This window comes from Somniosus microcephalus, chromosome 5 (assembly GCF_052327205.1).
Source record: "Somniosus microcephalus isolate GS21.2 chromosome 5, FLI_Smic_1.0, whole genome shotgun sequence".
Classification (NCBI taxonomy): domain Eukaryota; kingdom Metazoa; phylum Chordata; class Chondrichthyes; order Squaliformes; family Somniosidae; genus Somniosus; species Somniosus microcephalus.
Window position 1 is genome coordinate 161,164,609 of NC_140991.1, and position 26,182 is coordinate 161,190,790.

At 46.8% G+C, this 26,182-nt stretch overlaps 1 protein-coding gene across 2 annotated transcripts in view; it reads right to left on the bottom strand.

The window, feature by feature from the left end:
- Window positions 1-26,182, bottom strand: part of etv1 (ETS variant transcription factor 1) — a 186,729-nt gene that overhangs the window by 83,735 nt on the left and 76,812 nt on the right. For both annotated transcript variants that reach the window (XM_085988389.1, XM_085988390.1), the window contains one exon: window positions 24,504-24,751. In XM_085988389.1, the coding sequence (XP_085844515.1) occupies window positions 24,504-24,751 (248 nt within the window). The remainder of the gene's footprint in view (window positions 1-24,503; window positions 24,752-26,182) is intronic.

The following is a 26,182-nucleotide window of genomic DNA, read 5'->3' on the forward strand; positions in this document are numbered from 1 at the left end:
AGGGTTGACGGTGGACAGGCAATGACAAACATTTAAAGATCACATGGATGAACTACAGAATTTGTTCATCCCTGTTTGGCATAAAAATAAAACAACCAAGGCTAACAAGGGAAATTAGGGATAGCATAAGGTCCAAGGAGAGGACATATTAATTGGCCAGAAAAAGCAGTAAGCCTGAGAATTGGGAGCAGTTTAGGATTCAGCAAAGGAGGACAAAGGGATTAATTAAGAGGGGGAAAATAGAGTATGAGAGTAAGCTTTCAGGGAACATAAAAACTGACTGTAAAAGCTTCTATAGATATGTGAAGAGAAAAAGATGGGTGAAGTCAAGCGTAGGTCCCTTGCAGTCAGATTTATAATGGGGAACAAAGAAATGGCAGACCAATTAAATACATACTTTGGTTCTGTCTTCACAAAGGAGGGCACAAATAACCTCCCAGAGATGTCAGGGGACATAGGGTCTAATGAGAGGGAGGAACTGAATAAAGTCAGTATTTGTAGGGAAATGGTGTTAGGGAAATTGACGGGATTGAAGGCCGATAAATCCCCAGGGCCTGATAATCTACATCCAAGGGTACTTAAGGAAGTGGCCCTAGAAATAGTAGATGCATTGCTGGTCATCTTCCAAAATTCTATAGACTCTGGAACAGTTCCCATGGATTGGAGGGTAGCTAATGTTACCCCACTATTCAAAAAAGGTGGTAGAGAGAAAACGGGGAATTATAGACCGGTAAGCCTGACATCGGTAGTGGGGAAAATGCTAGAGTCCATTATAAAAGATGTAATAGCAGAGCACTTGGAAAACAGTAACAGGATCGGACAAAGTCAACATGGATTTACAAAAGGTAAATCATGCTTGACTAATCTTCTGGAATTTTTTGAGGCTGTAACTGGTAAAATAGATAAGGGAGAACCAGTGGATGTGGTGTATTTGGACTTTCAGAAGGCTTTCGATAATGTCCCGCATAAGAGATTAGCGTGTAAAGTTAAAGCACAAGGGATTGGGGGCAAGGTACTGACTTTGATAGAGAACTGGTTGGCAGACAGGATGCAAAGAGTTGGAATAAACGGCTCTTCTTCCAAGTGGCAGGCAGTGACTAGTGGGGTACCGCAGGGATCGGTCCTAGGACCCCAGCTATTCACAATATATATTAATGATCTAGACAAGGGAACTAGATGTAATATCTCCAAGTTTGCAGACAACACAAAGCTGGGTGGGCGTGTGTGCTGTGAGGAGGATGCCGAGAAACTCCAGTATGATTTGGACAGGTTGGGTGATTGGGCAGAAGCATGGCAGATGCAGTATAATGTGGATAAATGCAAGGTTATCCACTTTGGTGGCAAAAACAGGAAGGCAAATTATCTGAACGGCAATTGATTGGGAAAAGGGGAAGTGCAACGAGACCTGGGTGTCCTTGTGCACCAGTCGCTGAAGGTAAGCATGCAGGTGCAGCAGGCGGTTAAGAAGGCAAATGGTATGTTGGCCTTCGTAGCGAGAGGGTTCGAGTACAGGAACAAGGATGTCTTTCTGCAGTTCTACAGGACCTTGGTGAGACCACACCTTGGGGGAAAATTCAGTATCGCCCCATTTGGGGCGCAATTATTGGCCGGGCGCAAAGTTTAGCGCCTGGCGCTAATTATTGCCTCCTACGGCAAACTTAGCTTTTATCGCCTCTGGAGCTGATTGGAGCGCTAAATCAGGCGCTATACACCTCTCTTAAGGTGCTAAGGCTGAGGAGTGAGGCGCTACCTCAGAGGGCGGGCACAGCGCAGGTGCTGTCAGTTAGCGATTGAGCACAGACACACTGGCGCCGGTCAGTTCTTAAAGGGGAGGGTCGATCTTGCTCTGCAGCCACACCCTGCTCATTGGAGCCTTGAATCTCGGCCTGGGCAGACCTGTGGCTAAATCTAGCAGCCAAACACTATGGAGAGGGCCAGGGAGTGAGCACAGCGCTTCTGTGACCAGGCCTTGCAGGCTCTGGTTGCCGCGGTGGAGCGCAGAACATCCACCTGTACCCAGAGAGTGGCAGGAGGCCTTTGCCATGCGAGTATAGAAGAGCGTGGAGGGAGGTGGCTCAGAGAGTCACCTCAAGCAGCATGGTGCCTAGGACCCATCTGCAATGTAGGAAAAAGTTCAACGACCTCACTCGGGTTGTCAGGGTGAGTGTCTTTTTCTCAAACCCTCTCCTTCCCTCCATCTCAACCTCACTTTATGGCCAGAGGTTCTTAAAAGCCCCAATGCCCAACACTCATCCAACACCTATGGCCCTTTCATCAAACACACACGCACATTACACACTTTGCATACAGTAAGGGCTATTCAACTATGGGAGGCATTTCAAGCAAGACCATGGCTGCATACAGTAAGGGCTAATCAACTATAGAAGGCATTTCAGGCAAGACCATGGCTGCATACAGTAAGGGCTATTCAACTATGGGAGGCATTTCAGGCAAGACCATGGCTGCATACAGTAAGGGCTATTCAACTATGGCAGGCATTTCAGGCAAGACCATGGCTGTATATTTACTCAGACGCCGTCCTTTTTCTTGCAGGCCAAGCTGTCTCATAATAGGAGACAGCAGCAATGGACTGGTGGAGGGCGGCCTCAGCTGCAACCCCTCAGCGATCTTGAGGAGCGCTTCCACAGGATTGTGGTAAGCCGGGTGATTGGTCCCGTCGCCACTGGAGACACCAACCCTGTTCTGGACAGCAATAGTAAGGTCATCACCTTTTTGTCCTCTCTCCTTCCACTTGTTCCTCACAACACCAGCCTTTGACACTTTCAATCCAAATCACTAAATCACTGCACTCGTGCATCCCTTGCTGCCGCCCTGTCCTCACGCTAAAGCCACTCTTGTACCTCCCTGCTTTCAGATGGTGATTCACCAGGTGAGGAGACGGGCCCTCAAGCTGCCAGTGGGAGTGAAGCTGCAGGTGAGGAGGAAGAGGAAGCCAGAGCATCAGCGCCACCCTCTCCTAGGAAGCCATCCCCACACTGGGAACACGCCTTCCCTGGAGGGGAGCAGGGGGGAATGGTCTGATGAGGGTGAAGCTCCAGGACCCAGGGTGGCTACAGCAACGCGATGGGGGTAGGGAAGCTCAGGGGCCTTCTCCCCGGAGTGAGAGTATGCCATTGAGTCCTGCTGCACTGGAGGCAGAAGAGGAGCGGGTCCTCGCTGAAATGAGCGCCCAGGCAGAGCACAGGCACACTGAGCTCATGGCTGCAGTGGCAAGGGTGCCCGAATCCATTGAATCACTGGCACGTTGTGTGGAGCACTTCGCTGTAGCACAGGCGGATGCCATGCAAATATTTAGTGCTGCAATTCAGTCACTGGCTGCCATGACCCCATCTCAGACTGCTCTCATGCAGACTCAGATTGAGGCCACGCGAGCACTGACTGCTACCATCCTCGCTGGTTCGGACACATTTCCCCGGGGCTCTCACCGCGCCGCAGCAGGCCAGCAATCTGTGCTCCAGCAGATTGCTCCGGATGCTGAAGTGCTGCCCCGTGGGAGTGCCAGTGTGTCAGTCGAGCAGGGAGGTGCTGTCCTCTCTCAAGATGACAGCAATCCTGCTGCCACCACTGTCACTTCTCCACTGCACTTGGCACCACCTGTAGGACAGACTGCTGCCGCCCATGCAGAGTTGGTGCAGTCTGCAGCCGGGCCCTCCAGGCCCAGAGCTGGTCGAGGCCGTCTTTCAAGGGCATCTGCAGTCTCAGGTTGTGACAATCAGCAGCCTTCCACCAGCCTTGCTGCAGCCACTGCGGCCCCATTACGGAGGAGCTGCAGGGTGGGAAGGGGGGAATTTCACAAGGGAAGCAGATTACCCTCGATGGGAAAAAAGTAGGAGGTGTGACAAATTGTTGTTCGTTGTTTTATTAAAGGCCGATGTTCGTGGTCAATTTTTTTTTAACTGCTTTGGACATTGTCTCCAGGTTGTGAGAGCCAGTGATGTTAATGACTTTTTTTGGGGGTTTCTTTCTATTAGTTTGACCTGTGGAAATGAGACACACAGAGTTTGTAAAATAAATAAGTTTCTGTATTCAAAGTGTACGTTTGGTCTTTGCAATCATTGTTGCCTTGGCCGGCTTAGGGGTTGCGGGATGATTTCCTCAAAAGGGGCCTAAAAGCGACTTGCTATGAGCCTTTGACGAACGGCCCTTCCACTTTGTACATTGTGTGCCTCCCTCCTGCCTTGGTGCTGCTGATGATCATCCTCCTCATCTTCTTACTCCTCTTCCTCCTCCTCCTCTGCTGGTGCTCCAATGGCTGGTAGCATTGGCTGGGTCCTGAGGATTGCAAGGTTATGCAGCATGCAGCACACAACAACGAAGTGGGAGGCTCGCTCAGGCGAGTACTGAAGGGTTTCTCCAGAATGGTCCAGACAGCGGAACTGCTCCTTGAGCACGCCGATTGTGTGCTCAACGATGTTCCTGGTAGCTTCATGGCTCTCGTTGTATCACAGCTCAGCAGGGGTGTTGGGCGTACAGTGTGGTGTCATCAGCCAGGTGCACAGAGGATATCCCTTGTCCCCGAGAAGCCAACCACCTGGGTGATGCGGTGCCTGGAAAAGGTCTGCCACAGAAGTCTGGTGCAGGATGAAGGCATCGTGGCTGCTGCCAGGAAAGTGGGCATTGACAGCGAGTATCAGCTGTCTGTGGTCACAGACCAACTGAATGTTTAAGGAATGGAAGCCCTTTCGGTTGCGGAAATCCTCGGCATTCTCTTGCGGCGCACGCAAAACTACAAGCATGCAGTCAATGGCGCCCTGCACCATGGGGAAGCCCGCTATCATCGCAAAGCCCATTGCGTGTTGTTGCTGCTTGTCCTGGGTCAATGGGAAAGAGATGTACTCTCGTCTCCTTTTAAAGAGGGCATTTGTGACCTGGCGGATGCAGCAATGCACTGCGAACTGGGAGATATTGGCAATGTCCCCAGTAGCTGATTGAAATGAGCCGGTGGCATAAAAGTTGAGAGCAACTATTATCTTCACTGCCACCGACAGAGACGTCCTGCTCCTCAGTTGAGGCTGCAGATCTGGCTGAAGCAAGTGGCAGAGCTCAGTGACCACCTCCTTGCTGAAGCGCAGCCTTCGAAAACACGGCTCCTCAGACATATTAATGTAGCAGAACTGTTGGTGAAAAACCTTGGGAGGGTAAGGTCTCCTGTACAGAGGCCTGTTGGCCCTCCTCCATCTGGCCATGATTGCCACTCTCTCTCTGCGTCTCTGTGCCCTCCGAATGTGATGGAGAAGGATGACGACCCCATCCATTGCAGCCCCCATAGTATCTAGGCAATCAAAGTTATGAAGGTCAAAAACCAAAGTACCTGCAAAGTTATGGTCAGAAGCCAAAACTACCTCAGACAGCATTGACTCAAAGCAGAAGTCTCTCTTTCTCTCTTTGTCTCTCTCAAAATCTCTCTCTCTCTCTCTCAGAATGAGTGGTGCAAAAATGGCTACCACACAAAAGCCAGGAAGAGGCCCCCTTTAAATAGCGCCCCCCCCCCCCAGCGACTGGGAAGCGTTCCAGTCTACCCGTCGCTAGTTGCGCCAGGCAGAAAGGAGGGGGGCGCCACTCAATTTCCGTCCCGGGGCGTCGCAAGGGCGTTGCACTCTCGAATGACGTCAAGATCTGCATGCGCAGGAGATCGGGCGGTATTGTTTAGCGCCGCCGCAAAATGTCCGGTCAATTTCGCGAGAGGCGCAGATATCGCCGCGCCCGGGCACTAGTTGCGTTGCGCCCCATTCGCGCCCTCTTAAGGCGCTAACGAGAGGCGCAAACCAGCTGAATTTTTCCCCCCTTGAGTATTGTGTGCAGTTTTGGTTGCCTTATCTGAGGAAGGATGTTCTTGCCATGGAGGGAGTGCAGCGAAGATTCACCAGACTGATACCTGGGATGGCAGGAATGACGTATGAGGAGAGATTGGGTCAATTGGGCTTATACTTGCTGAAGTCTAGAAGAATGGGAGGGGATCTCATTGAAACTTATAAAATTCTAACAGGACTAGACAGGCTAGATGCAGGAAGGATGTTCCCGAAGGCGGGGGAGTCCAGAACCAGGGGTCACAGTCTAAGGATAAGGGGTAAGCCATTTAGGACAGAGATGAGGAGGAATTTCTTCACCCAGAGAGTGGTGAACCTGTGGAATTCTCTACCACAGAAGGCAGTTGAGGCCAATTCATTAAATATATTCAAGAAGGAGTTAGATACATTTCTTAATGCTAAAGGGATATGGGGAGAAGGCAGGAACAGGATACAGTACTGAGTTTTGATGATCAACCATGATGTCATTGAATGGCGGAATAGGCTCGAGGGGCCGAATGGCCAACTCCTGCTCCTATCTTCTATGTTTCTATGAGGTGGCTGGCAACAGGGAGGGGCATCAAGCAAGCCAATCACATGAGCACCCATCAAGCATTCCAGACCCCACAAGGACCAGCCCACATACAATGCACCTTGAGGCAATCAGATTTAGAAAGGAGCATCCATTATTTTATATGGATGGAAATCGGCGTGTGTTCTTCCCTGCCCATTTTTCCTTTAGCCAATGCACCAAAGCAAGCCAATAGCCTCACATACAGGAACAGGAAACTTTGCCCTAAAATGCACTAAGTTAATTTAGGCAAGTTGAAAACAGCAGGAAAAATCCAAGTGTCAAAAATTTGGTCAAACCAGCTTTAAGTAATGTAGATCTGGAATGAAAAGCCTGGAGGCCTCCTTGCGCCCATTTTAAGCTGGCACTCAGCGAATCCAAAGCTGTGTTGCAGAAAACCATAAGGGCCTCATCACAGACCCAACTATAAATAAACCAACCTGATAAGGCCAGTGCATGCTGGAAGGCTGCCTCGAAAACTGCAAAAATGTTTCCTCCCATGGAATTTAGTGCCAAGTGCGCCGAGGCCTACCCACTTTCACACCCCGATTCTGTGGGCCTCATGTGCTGTTAGCAAGGGGCCACTTCCCAAGTGTAACATTAGGGAATCAGCCCTTACATATATAGTGATAATAAATCAAGCTATTGGACCATCCCGGAACAACAGTAAATTTAAGTGAATGTATCTGCTGAGTGGAAGTAATGTAGATCTGGTTTGAAGTGGTTTGAGGAATATTCCAGAATCCTCTCATGCATTTATGATTTGGCTGACTACAATACATTTGGTATGACTGAGGTCATCCATTAGAGGCATCTTTAGAGCTAATAGGATCCTGTTACTTTTCAATGATGAAAATATTTGCAACGCTTATTTTCTGTACATTTAACCCTCACAATTGTCTATAAAATAATAACTGGCCAGGAGGAATCGTATGGGGGAATATTTCTTTTGTTTGCTGTTTATAGCAAAATTGTAAACATTATGGGGTTGAATTTCCACGGGCGTGCTCCCGGTTGGCCACTGTGACTTTGACGGGAGATCCACAGAAACCCCAGAGAAACAGCATAAATGATGTTTACGCGGTTTCCACAGATTTTATGCAAAAGTTATGGCGGACGATCGGAAGAACCCCTGCGGATATACATATTTATAAAGCCCCGTATGATTACACTACAAATAGAAAACAAAGGAAATCTTCCTGACCCTCACGCGCATTTGTTTGTTTATGGTAGAAAGTAAAGCTACATTGGTCTGAAATCCAGACTCCTTTTGCTGCTATAAATAGCCAGGTCAATGCCACCTTTCTCTTGGGATTTGAAGGCAAACAGAGCGATGATATCTAGCAGGTAAACTTTTGCTGTGCTTCCCCGTGATTTGCTCTGATATACACTGCCCGCAAATGAAGCACTCTGCCAGCAGTGCGCATTCATAAACCTCATTTTCATGTTCACATATTCCCTGTTCAGGAAAGGGGAAAGAGATAACCAGGGAAATTATAGGCCAGTTGGTCTTGTATTGGTTGTGGGTCAACTTCTAAGGGGTCATTTTGAGGAATTGCAGTCTCGGTGCGCAGCACCCCTACCAGGGCAGTGTCCTCAGCCCAACCATCTTCAGCTGCTTCATCAATGACCTTCCTGTTGTGTCCGTCAGTAGTAAGACACAGACTGCAGGAGAACGGTACAACAGGTGTTTACTCAACGTGGCTCACTCTGGGACTGAACTGTACAGATTACTACTCAGTGCTATATACAGGTGTGGTCACTGCCGGTACTACAGTATACATGAGCTGTAAAAAGTAGTTCCCCCCTTAAAGGTATATACATTACAATTCCTCCCCTTTTAGATTAACAGTACCATAACACTCATTTAACAATTAAATATCAAACTAATTACAATTAAAACTTTTAACATACAACGTTAGCTGAAAATAGTCCATTTATATATTCAGTCTTGGGGGAGGCTTTCTGATCCTTCCTGGATAGCGCCTTTCCCCGGTGTCTCACTCTTGGTGCGGAGGCGATTCTGGCACCCTGTCGTCGGTTCGGTCATCAGCTTCCGATGCTACTGTTTCTGGGGTAGATGCGACCTGTACGTCAGGTTCCTCACCAGGTACGTATGGGCGAGGCATGGGGTTGACTTGTTCCTGTGACTCTAGGATCTGGTCAGCATGGCGTCTCACGATGTTCTCCCCAACGTCCACTGTGTACATTAGTGGGCCCTGCCGTGTGCATATCGTTCCTGGCTGCCATTTTTCTGTTCGGTAGTCGCGGGCCAAGACTGGTTGCCCTACATTGAAGCTCCTTGTTGGCTTCTCATGGATGGGCTGGAATTGCTTACTCTCAACATCTCTTCGTACGTTTGGTCTGAGCAAATCCAGGCGAGACCTTAACCTTCGGTTAAAGAACATCATGGCCGGGGCCTGGTTGGTGACTGCATGTGTCGCATTCCGGTAAGCGAACAGGAAATTGTCCACCTTGTGCTGCAGCGGAATGTTGTCATTGTACATAGCCTTTATTGCCTTCTTAAAGGTTTGTACGAACCTCTCAGCCAATCCATTTGTGGCTGGATGATACGGGGCAGATGTGTATTGCCTTACCCCATTCTTCTTCATAAACCTCCGGAACTCTTCGGACACAAACTGTGGTTCGTTATCGGAGCAAATCTGTTCCAGCAAGCCATTCTTGGCAAAAATGGTCTGTAGGACTGCAATAGTTTTCTCCGTGATGGTGGAGGACATTTTGATGACCTCAGGCCATTTCGAATGTGCATCCATGGCTATTAAAAACATTGAGTCCATGAATGGACCAGCAAAATCAATATGCACCCGTTGCCATGGAGATGAGGGCCACTCCCATGGGTGTAGAGGGGCATGTGGTGGTGCATTTTGGACTTTCTGGCATCCTGAGCAGCTCTTGGTCAGGTCCTCGATTTGTTTATCGATTCCCGGCCACCACACATAAGCCCTGGCAAGGCTTTTCATTTTTACCCCTCCCAGATGACCCTCATGAAGCTCATTTAGCACTCTATTCCTTAACTTGGGTGGAATTACCACTCGGGATCCACACATCAAGGTCCCCTGGCACACTGACAGCTGTTGTCTTCTTGTCGAGAATGCTGGCAACAGTGAGTCGCCATGTGCTGGCCATCCCTTCACCGTCAAATCATATACCCGAGACAGTGTCGGGTCATTTCGGGTCTTCTTTTCTATACGAGCGTTAGTTACCGGTAGGTATTCAACTATAGTCGAATGAAATATTTCGACAGGATCCACTGCTGGTGCTTCCTCCGCAGTAGACAGTGGCAGGCGTGATAGCCCATCAGCATTTCCATGCTGTTTCGTGCCTTATATTCAATCTCATAGTGGTGCGCCCCTAGAAAGAGTGACCATCTTTGTAGTCGTTGCGCAGTCATCAACGGAATGCCCTTCTTCGGATTAAAAATGGAGACAAGAGGCTGGTGGTCAGTCAGCAAGGTGAATTTCTGCCCATGCAGATAGTGATTGAACTTTTTCACTCCCCACACTAGGCTGAGGGCCTCCCTGTCAATCTGGGCATAGTTACGCTCGGCTGAGGTTAGTGATCATGACGCAAAGGCTAGTAGCCTCTCTGAGCCGTCCGATAATTTGTGCGACAGCACCGCTCCAATGCCGTAGGGTGACGCAACACGCCAACCGAATTGGTAGTGCTGGGTTGAAATGGGCCAATACCTCTTTCGATGTGATTAGTGTTTTGCTCTTCTGGAAAGCTCGTTTACATTCGTCACTCCACTTCCATGGCACTCCAGTTTGCAGTAGGGTGTTCAGTGGGTGTAGTATTGTAGACAAATTTGGCAAGAACTTATGCCTCAATCTTTTCTGGGGACTTATGTAACCCTTCTTTATCGATAACGTGGCCACAATACGAGATCTGTTTTTTAAAAAACTCGCATTTGGGGCGGTTAGCTCGGAGCCCATATTCCTTCAATCTAGTGAGCACCTGCTCCAGGTTGGCGAGGTGATCACTGTCATTTTCGCCCGTGACCAGGATGTCATCCAAATAACACTGGGTCCCTGGGATCCCTTGCAGGACTTGTTCCATTGCCCTTTGCCAAATAGCCGGAGCTGATGCTATCCCGAATACCAGCCGGTTGTATTGGTAGAGACCTTTATGGGTGTTGATTGTGAGGTATTTTTTTGATGCTTCTTCTACCTCCATTTGCAGATACGCCTGGGCCAGATCAATCTTAGTGAAGCGTTTCCCTCCAGATAGCGAGGCGAAAATATCTTCAATCCGCGGAAGTGGATATTGCACGGTGTGAAGGACTGGGTTCACTGTTACCTTAAAGTCCCCACAGATGCGAACCTTCCTTGGTTCCCCAGGCGTGCTGCTCAATGACTTTTTCATCACAGGGATGATGGGTGTAGCCCACTCGCTCCAGTCTACCTTGGACAGTACTCCTGAACGTTCCAAACTCTCCAGCTCTGCTTTGACAGCTGGGTGGATTGCATAAGGTACTGGTCAGGCCTTAAAAAATTTTGGGCTTGCGTTTTCTTCGATTTTAATTGTTGCTATCATGCCTTTTAGTGTTCCGAGTCCTTGCTGGAACACTTCTTGCGCGTCGTTTAGGATCTTTGAGTCGCCCAGGTGTGACGTCGTCATCCTTTTTGGCAGCCACAGTCAGTGCTTGTATGGAATGCCAATCCAGCTGTATTTTCCGGATCCATTCGCGTCCCAGTAATGGTGGTCCTCCATCTTGCAGTACATACAGGTCTAGTTTTGGTGTTTCCTTACCGTTATATATAACGGTCACCCTTATTTTTCCTTTGGGGTAGACTTTTTGCCCCGTGTACGTCTTCAAAATAATTTTTGTGTCTCTCAAGGGTATGTGTGAGAATAGCCGCTCGTAGTCCCGTCAGTTTATGACTGTTAGGACTGATCCTGTGTCCAATTCCATTTTTACCTGGACTCCTGCTATCTTGAGAGTGACCCAAATGGTTCGGTGATCCTCCGTTTTGATCACATTATGTGGTTTCAGACAACTCAGCTCCCTGCTTTCGGAGTCGGTATCACTCTTTTGTTCGTCTGAACTATTCTCCGTCACGTTATGTACCTTCTTGTACTTTTCTTTTGGAGATTTCTTATTGCTGGTTTTCTTTCCCGACCTGCAGACTCGTGCTATGTGTCCTACTTTTCCACACTGTCTGCACACTTTGTCTTTGAACCAGCAATCATTGTGGTCGTGTGTTGTTCTGCCGTAGCGATAGCACTTCTCTGTTCTGTATGACATTTCGTTTGTGCCATATTCTTGCGGTCTCTGTTGTATCTCTGCAGTGCCCCGTGCTGCTGCTTCATATCATACCGCAATGCTGAAAGCCTTGTCCAGCGTAAGGTCCTTTTCAGATAAAAGCCGTTTCTGGGTTCCTTCACTTTGAAGCCCACACACAAACTTGTCCCTTAAAGTATCTGCTAGTCCCGTTCCAAACTGGCAGTGTTTCGATAGTTCGCGCAGTTCTGTTAAATATTCAGCATTGCTTTCATCCTTATGCTGGTTCCGTTTGTGAAACTTGAATCTTTCTGCAATCAGCAGCGGTGTGGGGTTTAAATGTTCCTGTAGTATCATCACTATGTCTCCAAAACTCTTTTCCACTGGCTTCGCTGGGGTTACTAGATTTCGTAATAAGCCATACGTCTTTGCACCCATTAAATTTAACAATACCGGTGCTTTCTTGTCATCTGACACCTCATTTGCCTTGCAGTATACCTCTATTCGTTCGACATATGTAGTCCAATCTTCGACTTCATTGTCAAATGCGGTGATACTGCCACTCTTCGGCATTTTGGGTGCGGTTTAAAATGGCGTCTTCCGTGCTTTCCTTCCTCCCCCGCTGCTGCCAACGCCGCTCTCCTCTCCCTCTCCTCGACGCGGCTCGGCCCCTGAACACCGGCTGCACCCTGTGCGCTCTGCCCTCTCTCTCCCGTCGACGCTGCTCGGCCCTTTGCTGTGCCGCTCGGAGGGGCTCTAGCCCACCGCTGTCCGGGAAGGGTCTGCGCACTACCTGTTGCCAGCCCGTTTCGCTGGACCACCGCGACTAAAAAGCCAAGCCTGGCTCTCAACAGCCTCCCCCGCAATTCTCGAGTCTCTGCTGGATGACTGGGCGGTTGCCCGTGGTCAACGCCCGTGTCTCTGGCCTTGACCTCCAATCTACTGGTCTCCAGGAACGAATCCCTGGGAGGTGATGCAGAGTTGCAGGTAGGATCGAATTTGCTTCGTCGCCAATGTTGTGTCGGTCAGTAGTAAGACACAGACTGCAGGAGAACGGTACAACAGGTGTTTACTCAACGTGGCTCACTCTGGAACTGAACTGTACAGATCCCTACTCAGTGCTATATACAGGTGTGGTCACTGCCGGTACTACAGTATACATGAGCTGTAAAAAGTAGTTCCCCCCTTAAAGGTATATACATTACACTTCCCTCGAACATAAGGTCAGAAATGGGAATGTTCGCTGATGATTGCACAATGTTCAGCGCCATTCACAACTCCTCAGATAATGAAGCAGTCCATGCCCGCATGCAACAAGACCTGGACGACGTTCAGGCTTGGACTGATAAGTGACAGGTAATATTCGCGCCACAGAAGTGCCAGGCAATGACTATCTCCAACAAGATAGAGTCTAGCCACCTCCCCTTGACATTCAATGGCATTACCATTGCCAAATCCCCCACTATCAACATCCTGGGGGTCACCATTAACCAGAAACTTAACTGGACCAGCCACATAAATACGGTGGCAACAAGAGCAGGTCAGAGGCTAGGTATTCTGCGGCGAGTGTCCCACCTCCTGACTCCCCAAAGTCTTTCCACAATCTACAAGGCACAAGTAAGTTGTGTGATGGAATACTCTCCACTTGCCTGGATGAGTGCAGCTCCAACAACACTCAAGAAGTTCGACACCATCCAGGACAAAGTAGCCCGCTTGATTGGCACCCCATCCACCACCTTAAACATTCACTCCCTCTACCACCGGCGTACCGTGGCTGCAGTGTGTACCAGCTACAAGATGCACTGCAGCAACTCACCAAGGCTTCTTCGGCAACACCTCCCAAACACGCAACCTCTTCCACCTAGAAGGACAAGGGCAGCAGGCACATGGGAACACCACCACCTCCAAGTTCCCCTCCAAGTTACTCACCATCCTGACTTAGAAGTGTATCGCTGATCCTTCGTCGTCGCTGGGTCAAAATCCTGGAACTTCCTACCTGACAGCACTGTGGGAGTTCAAGAAGGCGGCTTACCACCACCTTCTGAAGAGCAACTAGGGATGGGCAATAAATGCTGGCCTTGCCAGCGACACCCAGATCCCATAAATGAATAAAAAAGAAAATCAGGAATTCAGGTATGCACGCCCCATGATTTTCCACCAATGAATTTAAATGGACAAAAAATCGTGAGGACACACGCCCGCCTTTCTTATATGCCCTCCCAGTGGGAGAGGCTCCCCATTGGGATTGCATTTTTGTAAAATTACCCCTTTAGAGTTTATAATACAGGATGAAATTAGCAAACACTTAGAAAGGCATGAGCTAATCAGGGACAGTCAGCATGAAGCTGTAAAGGGCAGGTCAAACAACAAATTTGATTGAATTTTTTGAGGAAATCACAGAATGAGGGCGGTGGTTGTAGTGTATGTACCTTTAAGAGGAGAACTACTTTTACAGCTCCTGTATACTGTAGTACCGGCAGTGACCACACCTGTATATAAACCCTGAGTAGGGATCTGTACGTTTAGTTTTAGAGTAACCCTCATCCAGTAAATACCTGTTGATTGTTCCCTGCAGTCTCGTGTCTAGTTATTGAAGGACACACAACATCAAAATACATGGATCTAACATTGGCGACGAGGCAGATTAGAACCTACCTGCAACTCTGCATTACCTCCCAGGGATTCGCTCCTGGAGAACAGTGGAAGAAAGTGAGGCCAGAAGCACGGGCGTCGACCACGAGCAACCGCCCAGTCATCCAGCAGAGATTTGAGAATCGCAGGGGAGGCTGTTGAGAGCTGGGCTTGGTTCTCCAGTCACGGTGGTCCAGCAAAACAGGCTGGCAACAGGTACAGCGCAGACCCTTCCCGGACAGCGGCGGCTAGAGCCGACCGACGGCACAGAAAAGGCCGAGCAGCGTCGACGGGAGAAGAGAGAGGGTAGAGCGCACTGGGCGCAGCTGGTGTTCAGGACCGAACGGCGTCGACGGGAGAAGAGAGAGGGTAGAGCGCATAGGGTGCAGCCGGTGTTCAGGACCGAATGGCGTCGATGGGAGGAGAGAGAGAGGCGCGAAGGAAAACGTGCAGAGCGCAGCCGGTGTTCAAGGGATGAGCAGCGTCAGCGGGGAAGAAAGGGAAACGCGCAGAGCGCAGCCGGTGTTCAAGGGCCGAGCAGCCGCAGCTGAGAAGAAGGGAGAGCGAGGGAAAACACCATTTTGAGCCACAGCGGAGAAGAAGGGAGAGCGCGGGAAAACGCCATTTTGAGCCGCAGCGGAGAAGAAGGGAGAGCGCGGGAAAACGCCATTTTGAGCCGCAAGAAGAAGGGAAAGCGTGGGAAAACGCCATTTTGAGCCAGTCGAACCACACCCAGGGATGCCGAAGAGTGGCAGTATCACAGCGTTCGACAATGAAGTCGAAGATTGGACGACATATGTTGAACACATAGAAGTGTACTGCAAGGCGAATGAAGTGCCAGATGAAAGGAAAGCGCTGGTATTGTTGAATTCCATGGGTGCAAAAACGTATAGCTTACTGCGAAACCTAGTAACCCCAGAGAAGCCAGTGGAAAAGGATTTTGGAAACATAGTGTCAATCCTACAGAACCACTTAAACCCCACACCGCTGCTGATAGCAGAAAGATTTAAGTTTCACAAAAGGAACCAGCATAAAGATGAAAGTAATGCTGAGTATTTAACGGAACTGCGAAAGCTATCGAAACACTGCCAGTTTGGAACGGGACTAGCAGATACTTTAAGGGACAAGTTTGTGTGTGGGCTTCAAAGTGAAGGAACCCAGAAACGGCTTCTATCAGAAAAGGATCTTACGCTGGACAAGGCTTTCAGCATGGCAGTATCACACGAAGCAGCCGCATGGGGCGCTGCAGAGATACAACGGAGACCGCAAGAATATGGCACAAATGAAATGTCATACGGAACAGTGAAGTGCTATCGCTGCGGTAGAACAACACACGACCATAATGATTGCTGGTTTAAGGACAAAGTGTGCAGACAGTGTGGAAAAGTAGGACACAAAGCAAGAGTCTGCAGGTCGGGAAAGAAAACCAGCAGCAAGAAATCTCCACAGGAGAAGTACAAGAAGGTACATAAGGTGACGGAGAGTAGTTCAGATGAACAGAAAAGTGATACAGACTCCGGAAGCAAGGAGCTGGGTTGCCTGAAACTACATAAGGTGATCCAAATGGAGGATCACCAAGCTATCTGGGTCACGCTCAAGATAGCTGGAGTCTAAGTGAAAATGGAATTGGACACAGGATCAGCCCTAACAGTCATAAACCGAAGGGGCTACAAGGAGCTTCAATGTAGGGCAACCAGTCTTGGCCCGCGACTACCGAACAGAGAAATGGCAACCAGGAACGATATGCACACGGCAGGGGCCACTAATGTACACAGTGGATGTTGGGGAGAACATTGTGAGACGCCACGTCGACCAGGTCCTAGAGTCACAGGAACGAGTCAACCCCATGTCTCGCGTACCTGATGATGAACCCGACATACAGGTAGCATCTGCCCCAGAAACAGTAGCATCGGAAGCTGATGAACCAACTGACGACAGGGGGCCTCCGCACCAAGAGCAAGACACTCAGGAAAGGCGCTATCCAGAAAGGATCAGGAAGCCGCCCCAAAGACTGAATTTATAAATGGACTATTTTCAGTTAATGTGCATGTTAAAAGTGTTAACTGTTAAATGAATGTTATGGTACTGTTAATCTAAAAGGGGAGGAATTGTAGTGTATGTACCTTTAAGGGGAGAACTACTTTTTACAGCTCCTGTATACTGTAGTACCGGCAGTGACCACACCTGTATATAAACCCTGAGTAGGGATCTGTATGTTTAGTTTTAGAGTAACCCTCATCCAGTAAATACCTGTTGATTGTTCCCTGCAGTCTCGTGTCTAGTTATTGAAGGACACACAACATCAAAATACACGGATCTAACAGGAGTAACTTTCAACTTCGGCAGGGCTTGGAAACTAGCAACATCAAATCTGTGGCATTCCTATCTGTGAAATTCACCCTACTCAATTTTCGCTACAAAATCCTGGTTAGACCACACCTGGAGTACTGTGTTCTGTTCTGGGCATCACACCTGAGGAAGGATGTATTGGCCTTGAAGGGAGTCCAGCTTGGATTTACTAAAATGATACCTGGACTCCAAGGGTTAAATTACAAGGAGAGATTACACAAACTAGGGTTGTATTCTCTAGAATTTAGACGGTTAAGGGGTGATTTGATCGAGGTTTTCAACATATTAAGGGGAACTGATAGGGTAGATAGAGAGAAACTACAGGAAACTCTTTTTTATCCGGCACCGACGGGACCGGCGTGGTCCCGGTTGATCAAAAAGTCCGGATTAGAGAGGTATACTTACCAAGGTACGAGAGCCCCGTACACGGCCACAGATCCAGGAGTCCCTGTTGCATGGCCACAGGTGCAGGAACCCTGGTTACACGGCCACAGATCCAGGAACCTCGGTTACACGGCCACAGATCCAGGAAGCCCGGTTACACGGCCACTAATATATAGTAAAACTTATCTGAACCTACTCCTGAATTTTGCCGGTTAAGAGAGATTTCCAGATATTTAGGTGCTGGTAAAAAGAGAGTTTCCTGTACTTCCATTGGTTGGGGAATCTAGGACTAGGGGGCATAGTCTAAAAATGAGAGCCAGGCCTTTCAGGAGTGAAATTAGGAAACACTTCTACACACAAACTCTTCTGCAAACTGCAATTGATGCTAGGTCAATTGTTAATTTTAAATCTGAGATTGATAAATTTCTTAAAGCCAAAGGTATTAAGGGATACGAGCCAAAGGCAGGTATATCGAGTTAGTTCGCAGATCAGCCATGATCTCATTGAATGGTGGAACAGGCTTGAGGGGCTAAATCATAGAATCATAGATATTTACAGCACGGAAGGAGGCCATTTGGCCCATCTTATCCGTGCCGGCCAACAAAGAACTATCCACCCTAATCCCACTTTACAGCACTTGGTCCGTAACCTTGTAGGTTATGGCACTTCAAGTGCATATCCAAGTACTTGTTAAATGTGATGAGGGTATCTGCCTCTACCACCCTTTCAGACAGTGAGTTCCAGACCCCCACCACCCTCTAGGTGCAAACATTTCTCCTCAAAATCCTCTAAACCACTGACCAATTACTTTAAATCTATGCCCCCTGGTTACTGACCCTTCTGCTAAGGGAAATAGGTCCTTCCTATCCATCTATCTAGGCCCCTCATAATTTTATACACCTCAATTAGGTCTCCCCTCAGCCTCCTCCGTTCCAAAGAAAACAGCCCCAGCCTATCCAATCTTTCCTCATAGGTAAAATTCTCCAGCCCAGGCAACATCCTCATAAATCTCCTCTGTACCCTCTCTAGTGCAATCACATCCTTCCTGTAATGTGGTGACCAGAACGGCACACAGTACTCTAGCTGAGGCCTAACTAGTGTTTTATACAGTTCAAGCATAACTTCCCTGCTCTTATATGCTATGCCTCGGCAAACAAAGGCAAGTATCCTGTATGCCTTCTTAACCACCTTATCTACCTGTCCTGCTACCTTCAGGGATCTGTGGACATGCACTCCAAGGTCCCTCTGATCTTCTGCACTTCTCAATGTCCTACCATTTATAGTGTATTCCCTTGCTTTGTTAGCCCTCCCCAAATGCATTACCTCACACTTCTCCAAATTGAATTCCATTTGCCACTGTTCTGCCCACCTAACCAGTCCACTGATATCTTCCTGCAGTCTGCAGCTTTCTTCTTCATTATCAACCACACGGCCATTTTTTGTATCATCTGCAAACTTCTTAATCATACTTCCTACATTCAAATCCAAATCATTTATATATACCACAAAAATCAAAGGACCCAGTGCTGAGCCCTGCGGAACCCCGCTGGAAACATCCTACCAGTCACAAAAACACCCTTCAACCATTACCCTTTGTTTCCTGCCTCTGAGCCAATTTTGGATCCAACTTGCCACTTTGCCTTGGGTCCCATGGGCTTTAACTTTCATGACCAGTCTGCCATGTGGGACCTTATCAAAAGCCTTGCTAAAATCCACATAGACTATATCAAATGCACTACCCTCATCCACCCTCCTTGTAACCTCCTCAAAAAATTCAATCAAGTTAGTCAGACACGACCTTCCCTTAACAAATTCATCCGATAGCCTACTCCTGTTACTATGTTCCTTCCCATTGAAATCAATTCCGGCAGTTTCCACCATCAGCAAAGTTGAAAGTTATCCCCTACATGTCAGTTTTCCCTGAGATGAAATGACTTCACATCAGTTCCATAAACGAATGCATTATTTGAGCTCACTAATTTACAGCACTTGTAAACATTTGTCCTGCATTCTTTATCTGGAGAGTATCTTTTTTCCCCTTTATGTTAAAACAAGAGACCCTTTACCCCAATTAAACTGTCACAAATGTAACATGAAAATGTCACGGTCATGTCTCATACTTGCCTTGTGCTACAGGCCAATGGCTTTTGCTGGAGGAGTTGCAGCATACTGATATCTCATGTTGTCAAGAAAATGAAATCAGTCATTGAAAATTAAATGGCATGACAGGATTTCATAATCTGTGGCATACTTATCAGTGAAATTCAACCCAGTGCAGCACAATATGGGGAAAGAAGGGACTCACTGATTTCTTCATTCCTGCAGTTGCCCATCAAATATGCTCAAAAATATTATACTATAGAATCACAAAGAAATTTTGGATAGGTCTCTCATAGGATCCAAATTGCTGACTGGATGAGGAGGAAGAATCTAGTTGTTGTGGATCCCCAGTACTTAATCCTTTTACACCATCTGAACACTTTCCATTTACTTACACAATCTGCTTACAAGCATCAATATCCTCATTAGTAGATGTCATGACGCAGAAAAGTTTTAGACATCAGGCATAGTCCTGTAATTACAGGACTTTACTAAAATTAAGTTGTACACCACTGAATTAAAATCCTGGCTTTACTAATGCTATTTTTAGACATAAACTGTGTTTATATGATTTAGAACCACTTCAGTTGTATCTCTGATCGGCTTGAATCAGCTCGTTACTTGTCGCTATTCAACTGTGACTTGCAGTTTTCTCTGGCCTTAATTTTGCTTGAATTGCATTTGCAATGTAAAACATTCCAAATGCAATTCAGACAAAATAAAAATCTCTCAGACTTGAATTCAGGCCCAATTTTGTTTTGAATAGGTATTTTCTAGTCCCATTTCATTTCCATAGAAAAATATAGAAGTCAGACCAACGAAACAGCCCATTCAGCCCAACCAGTCAGTGTCAGCATTTACCGTCAATGTGAGCAAGGTGTCCTAATCACCTTGTTCCCATATCCCTTCATCTCCTTTTCCTTCGTCCACCTATCCAATCTAATGTTAAATGTTGTAGTTTTTATACTGAATTTTTCTCTTTCTAGTTAGATCTTAAACTTGGTCATATCGTGGACACTACTCCCATGGTACTCACCCACATTCAGCTGATATACTGAATTTATTTTCTTCTCCGTCAAGTCTCTCAGCACTACATACCATGCACTGGCAACCTGCATCCAATCTCTTCTATGTGGTGAATCTGTAACTGAGCACTGCACCACAAGAACCTGCATCCTAACAATTTGTGGTACAGCTCCTTGGTAATTTTAATCCAAATTGTTTGCCCCATCACCTTTTTCAGATCTCCCATTTAAAGCATTTTAAAATCTCTCTTACTTTTAGGAAGAAATTATTTTACAGGGTTGTTCCCCCACAATATTTGTCAGATACACACTGATTTAATAACTAGCAGCTACGGATTGGCATTCAAAAATTTCACAACTATATGCAAATCAAGAGGAAAGAAGAACAGCTTTATTTTTTATTTTTGGCTTACAAAAGCACAGTGAGGTTTTTCTCCGAGGAATGGGAAGAAAAGTGGGCTGGCCAATTTGATGTGGAGGAGGGAAGCAAGTGCCTGTCAGAAATTTGGGACTTAAAGAGGTTGCTAACTACTTGCATGGTGACCTTGTAAATGAATTCCCTGCATTACCATGTGGGGCTGCTCTTGTTCCCTCTATGTGCCTTGCGTCAGAAACTTGAAACCTACTAACAATGGTGTGTGGCTGGAAGAAGTATTTGAATGGAATTCAGACCAGCCAGCTCCTGCTATCTCTACACAATGTGAATGGGACATCTTCATTCACTAGACATTAATTGTGCACAAAGGCAGAGGAATGGTGTCAGTTTACACTGGGCATGCCTGTTGCAGTAATGATCGCATCAAGTAATCTGGCAAAGGAAGCAGCTGCTAGAATTGTACACCCTGCCCAGTCTAACTGGGAATTCTAGTCTTTCCCTTCCCTCCATTTTATGAATGAAACTCAATGCTGCCTAGCTCCATTCATGCCTGAGCTCAGCTTATGTGCAGAGGCCCCAAGGGGATAGATTGAATCAATCACTCTTGAGTAAAGTTGACGTGATCGGTCTAATGTGGGCTTCAGCCTTCCATTACTGGCTTAGGAAGACAGCCAGAGTCCATTTGACCTCATAGCACTGTAATAGGAGAATAAATCCGGATTATACTGTTGACATGTGCTGAACTCAGAATGCTGTTGAATGCCACTGAAATTCTGTGACTTTTGATCACTTAAGCTGACAGTGTAACAAAAATATATATTTGTGTACATCAATCCTGAGGGTACGCTTCACACAAATAAATTATCTAATGTACAAATAGAAGTACAAAGCACTTCTCAGCACTGCAACAATATATTCCTGGAACAATTGAGGTGTTACATAAGAGGCTGACACTAAAGTTAATGACAAATTTGTTTGTCTTTGAAGTCCAATTATTTTGAAACATCGGACAAAAATACATACTGGGCCCCATTTGATCTATTTTTTTCTTCCTCAGCTTGTACAATCATAATACTCATACGTTCACTTCTAAATTTGGCTGTTGATTTTGTTTTTATGCTAATACAGAGGACAGCACACCACTGCACCCAATAAATTTGATGGTATTTGATATTAAAATTCAGTGTCATTTTCAGTGTTGCACCAGAGTGGACTGAGCAGCAGGAAGAATATTTAACTTTCACAGTTTAAAAACAGAGATTTTAAGCAAGACTCCCATCCTTTTATGGAAAGATGTTTATTCTTCCTAAATTAATATTCTGACCAGAATAATCAGGGTAGGGATGAGGTGTTTGCTTTGCCGAATTGGATAACATGTGGATGTGGTGGGTATGGGAGAAGGTACAGGCCATGGTAAAGGTGAGGCCAGATGCCAGATCAGGGTTGAGTCAGTTGTGGGCGTGTGGGTATGTTGTATCCAAAGGAAAGATGGATGTTGGAGTTAAGGTTCAGGTTGATGAGGGACCCCAGCTAGTTGTGGCGAGTCCTGAGGGGGAAAATGCATGTTTGGGGGTAAGGCTAAACCTGAGATCCCAGATCAAGATATGGCACGGGGGGCTGTAGTGACGGCATTCGGGCTGGGAGCAGGGAGACTGTGCATGCAATTAGTGCAGAAGTGGCTGCTGCTAAGTATGGGTTCAAACATAGCCGTAAGATGACAGGTATTGTATTAGCAGTGACCAATGAAAAGACATTAGCAAGGAGTAGCAACCAACGAAAAGATCTTACCAGAATCAATGACAGGGGAGATTTGGGGATTATACGGATCAATCAAATTGTACAACAAAAGAACAGATTTTTATTAAATTGTGCAGCTGATGGGAAATCTTGCCCATTGAAAGTGTACATTTGTAAAGTTGGTCCTTATATATAAATCATCTAGACATAAGATTTAAACAATTGTACTAATATATCAAAACTATATTCTCTTTTGCCAAAGAACAAACATTTTACAGCAATGTAAAAAATATGGCCTAGAAATTGAGTTTGCGCTGCGCCAGGGCTTTAGCGCCGGAAGTTAGCGCCGGCGCTAAGTCCCTTTGCGCGCGCCAAAAATTCAGTAGCGCCGCGCCCAAACGGCTGCCGGCGCTACTGAAGGGTTTTAGCGCCTGAAAACTGGCGCAACGCGCCGCATTGCGGCGCTATTCCGGCGCTGCGGTGCCCGCTGCGGTGCGGCAGGCTCGGGAAGTGCAGGCCTCCTCCTTCCGTTAAGGAGGAGCTGCCTGCACCCGGCCGCGGCCCGCGCAAATCTCTTCAAAAATGAGCCCGGCACCTCGGACAAGTGCCGGGCTTGCATCTGTTCCGGGGGGGGCGGGGGGGGGGGGGGGAGAAGTCCGGGGAGGGAGCTGCGGGCAGGCGGCCGGCGGGAAAGCGGCCGACCGCCGCGCCTCCTTAAAGCGCCGGCGCAGACTCCAGCAACACTCGTTTGCCGGAGTCTTAGTTGCGGCTGCCACTGGCGAGGCGGCCGCAACTGAATTTCGGCTTGGGGCCGGGTTACCACGGCAACCGGGACGCTGCGCACACCGATGACGTCATCGGTGCCGGCGCAGCGCTACCGGTCTACCGCCGCGGAAGGGCCCCAGGCAATTTAGGAACCGGCGCCAATTGCAGCGCTAGGCCCTCTAGCGCCGCAAAATCGGTGCTAAGGGCACTGAATTTCTAGGCCTATATATATAATTTAAGTTTTGGGCCAATTGTGCACCAACAGCACCTATCAGCTACACACCAGAGAGAAATTACTGGCAATATCAGGAAAACAACCAGGTAATGATCTAAATTAATGGTGTTAGCGTTGGCTCAGTGGAAGCACTCCCCCTCTGAATCAGAAGGTTGTGGGTTCAAGCCACACTCCAAGGACTTGAGCACATAATCTAGGCTAACACTTCAGTGCAGTACTGAGGGAGTGCTGCACTCTCAGAGCTGCTGTCTTTCGGATGAAAAGCTAACCAAGGCCCTATGTGTCCTCTCAGGTGGACATAAATGATCCCTGCACTATTTAAGAAGAGCAGTGGTGTTCTCCAGGTGTTGTGGCAACATTTATCCACTAAAACTCCCAAAAAGAGATTATCTGATCGCATCTCATTGCTGTTAGTGGGATCTTGCTGTGTGCATGTTGGCTGCTGCATTTCAACAGCGACAGCACTTCAAAAAGGTAGTTCATTGGTTGTGAAGCACTTTGGGACATCTTATGGTCATGAAAGGAGCTATAGAAAAGCAATTTCTTTCTTTCTTTCTCCCTTTCTTTCCACTATTTAACTGATCTGTGTCTTTTAAGGCCACTGCATTAAATAAGTAAATCCAGGTAACTGTACTTTCTTATAAATTGCTGGGGTCAATCAGGCTCCAATGACTAGCATTCTTCGTTTGACTGAGAAATATGACAGAGAAGTATTACAGGAAGTGTTATACTAAAGTGTTGCAGGAACTATGTGACGACATGCACTATACGTAAGACTTTTAATATATGATAGGCAGATCAATGGATGGGTAGATGCATTCATACATATATAAATATATGCAGGCATTGATTAAAATTATGATTTTTTTTTACGAGAGGTGCTGACTGTGAGATATGTTCTTTAAACAAACACAACACTTACTGAAGATGAAGGATTGTGAGCAAACAGCTCCGAGTAAGATCTTCCTCCAAGCAGCGCCACAAGTGACAAAGCAAACAGCCCTGGTGATGAATGGATTTATCTTTAATAACCACAATTTCTCTGGCCATTTCCACACAGGGAGCGGTGGAAATGTGAGCCCAAAGCACTTTTCTAATGCTAACACATCAGATAATGGATTCAGGCTGAGGCTCCACTGGGACTGAAAATGACCGGTAGCAATCCCTTCAGTGTAATAGTAGAAGCCAGTTATTCAATAAACTGCAGCTGAAGACTTTTCCCCTTATTGATGCCGTTACCTTGGATCCTATTTTGTGCATTTGTACTTCAACACCACTAACCTGAATCATACGCATAATCCCGTGGCTCTTGCTTAATCATCATGGGCTGCGGAAAACTCTGGTTTGTTGGACCACTAATCATAGTGGCATGTTCGTAGACTGGATCGTGATATTCCTGTTTGAAGCCCTGAGGGGGGAAGGGGATGTTGGGCTCAGACAACTGCCTCTGGTACATTGGACGACCTTCCCTGGGCAGTCCATGAGGAGGTGGGAACGAATGGCACGGCTCGGAGAGCTGGCGCCGGAATCTGCAAGTGATATAAAGCAGGAGAGTTTAGTGAAAACTGAAGTACACTCTATCATGCTCATCAGCAACCCAGCATTTTGTACATTGTAAAAGGTGGGCACCAAAGTTCCATTACATCATAGAACATAAGATGTAAGCTAAAAGTAAAAGATGGGGATAAGTTTGAGACAGTACAACAGAAATAGGATTTTAATAAAGTCTTACAATAGGAGAAGGTTGTACTTCCTTTTAACAACAAAAAAAAACTATGGTGCTTTGTATATGTACATCTTCAAGTGCACATCTATAAGAGCAGAAGGCCAGTACTACAGCCCTCTATGATTTAGCATTTATTGTGCACATCTCCTACAGGACTTAACAGACAAAAAATGCTTCTTTAATAGAGAAATTAATTTCTTAGGGAGCACAATGTGGTAATACCCAAATGTATTAAGCCACAAACTTGTAGATCATAGATTTGCTCCTGCAATTCTACATATGGATCCCTACCTTAGGAGGCAAAATGGAAGCTTAAGTGATTTACAACCATTTTATTGAACTTTGAAGTAACTATGGATCTGTTATAAAAAGTTATTTACACATACATAGGATTACATAGGATATATGGCACAGAAACAGGCCATTCGGCCCAACCAGTCCATACCAGCGTTTATGCTCCACTCGAGCCTCCTCCCGTCTTTCCTCATCTAAATCTACCAGCATAACCCTCTATTCCCATTTCCCTCATATTCTTATCTAGCCTCCCCTTAAATGCATCTATGTTATTCGCTTCAACCACTCCCTGTGGTAGCGAGTTCCACATTCTCACCATGTATGAGAAGGGTAACTGAAGTTTATAGTGATTTTAATAGCATTGCTTAATTTTTCAAAGATGTAAGAGAAGGAACTTAGAGTTCCTTAAAGTAAGCAGGTGGTGGAAGGGGGAGATACCCATGATAGAATAATTACATGTGGACTTTGGATGGAGCCGAGGCCAAATAGCCTTTTCTCATTCCAAACTTTGTTACCTTCTTAAGCACATAAATGCAACACGTCCTCAGTAATAAACTGCAAGTTATGGCTTGATAAACTCTTGGTAAATATGTCATTAATTGTTCAGCATCAGTGTCATCACACATCAATGACACAAGAGCATACTTGACAGTGTCAACATTGAGAGCTGCTGCCAGGATGAACAAGAACCCAAAGTGGATTGAAGCCACTGTAGAGTAGATATCATGAATTTGCACTCCCATCACCGAGCCTCTCACTCCAGGAGCGCTTATTGGGAATCTGAAAAAGCAACCCTTACGTAATATTTTAAAAATAACAGGTACCATAGAATCATTCAAGGTTGTAATATATTCTTGGGGGTTGAGGCGAGTTATAAACTTTGCCTTCTCAGTTTATGACATCATCTGAACTTCTCGATTAGATTACTGCCTTGTAATCA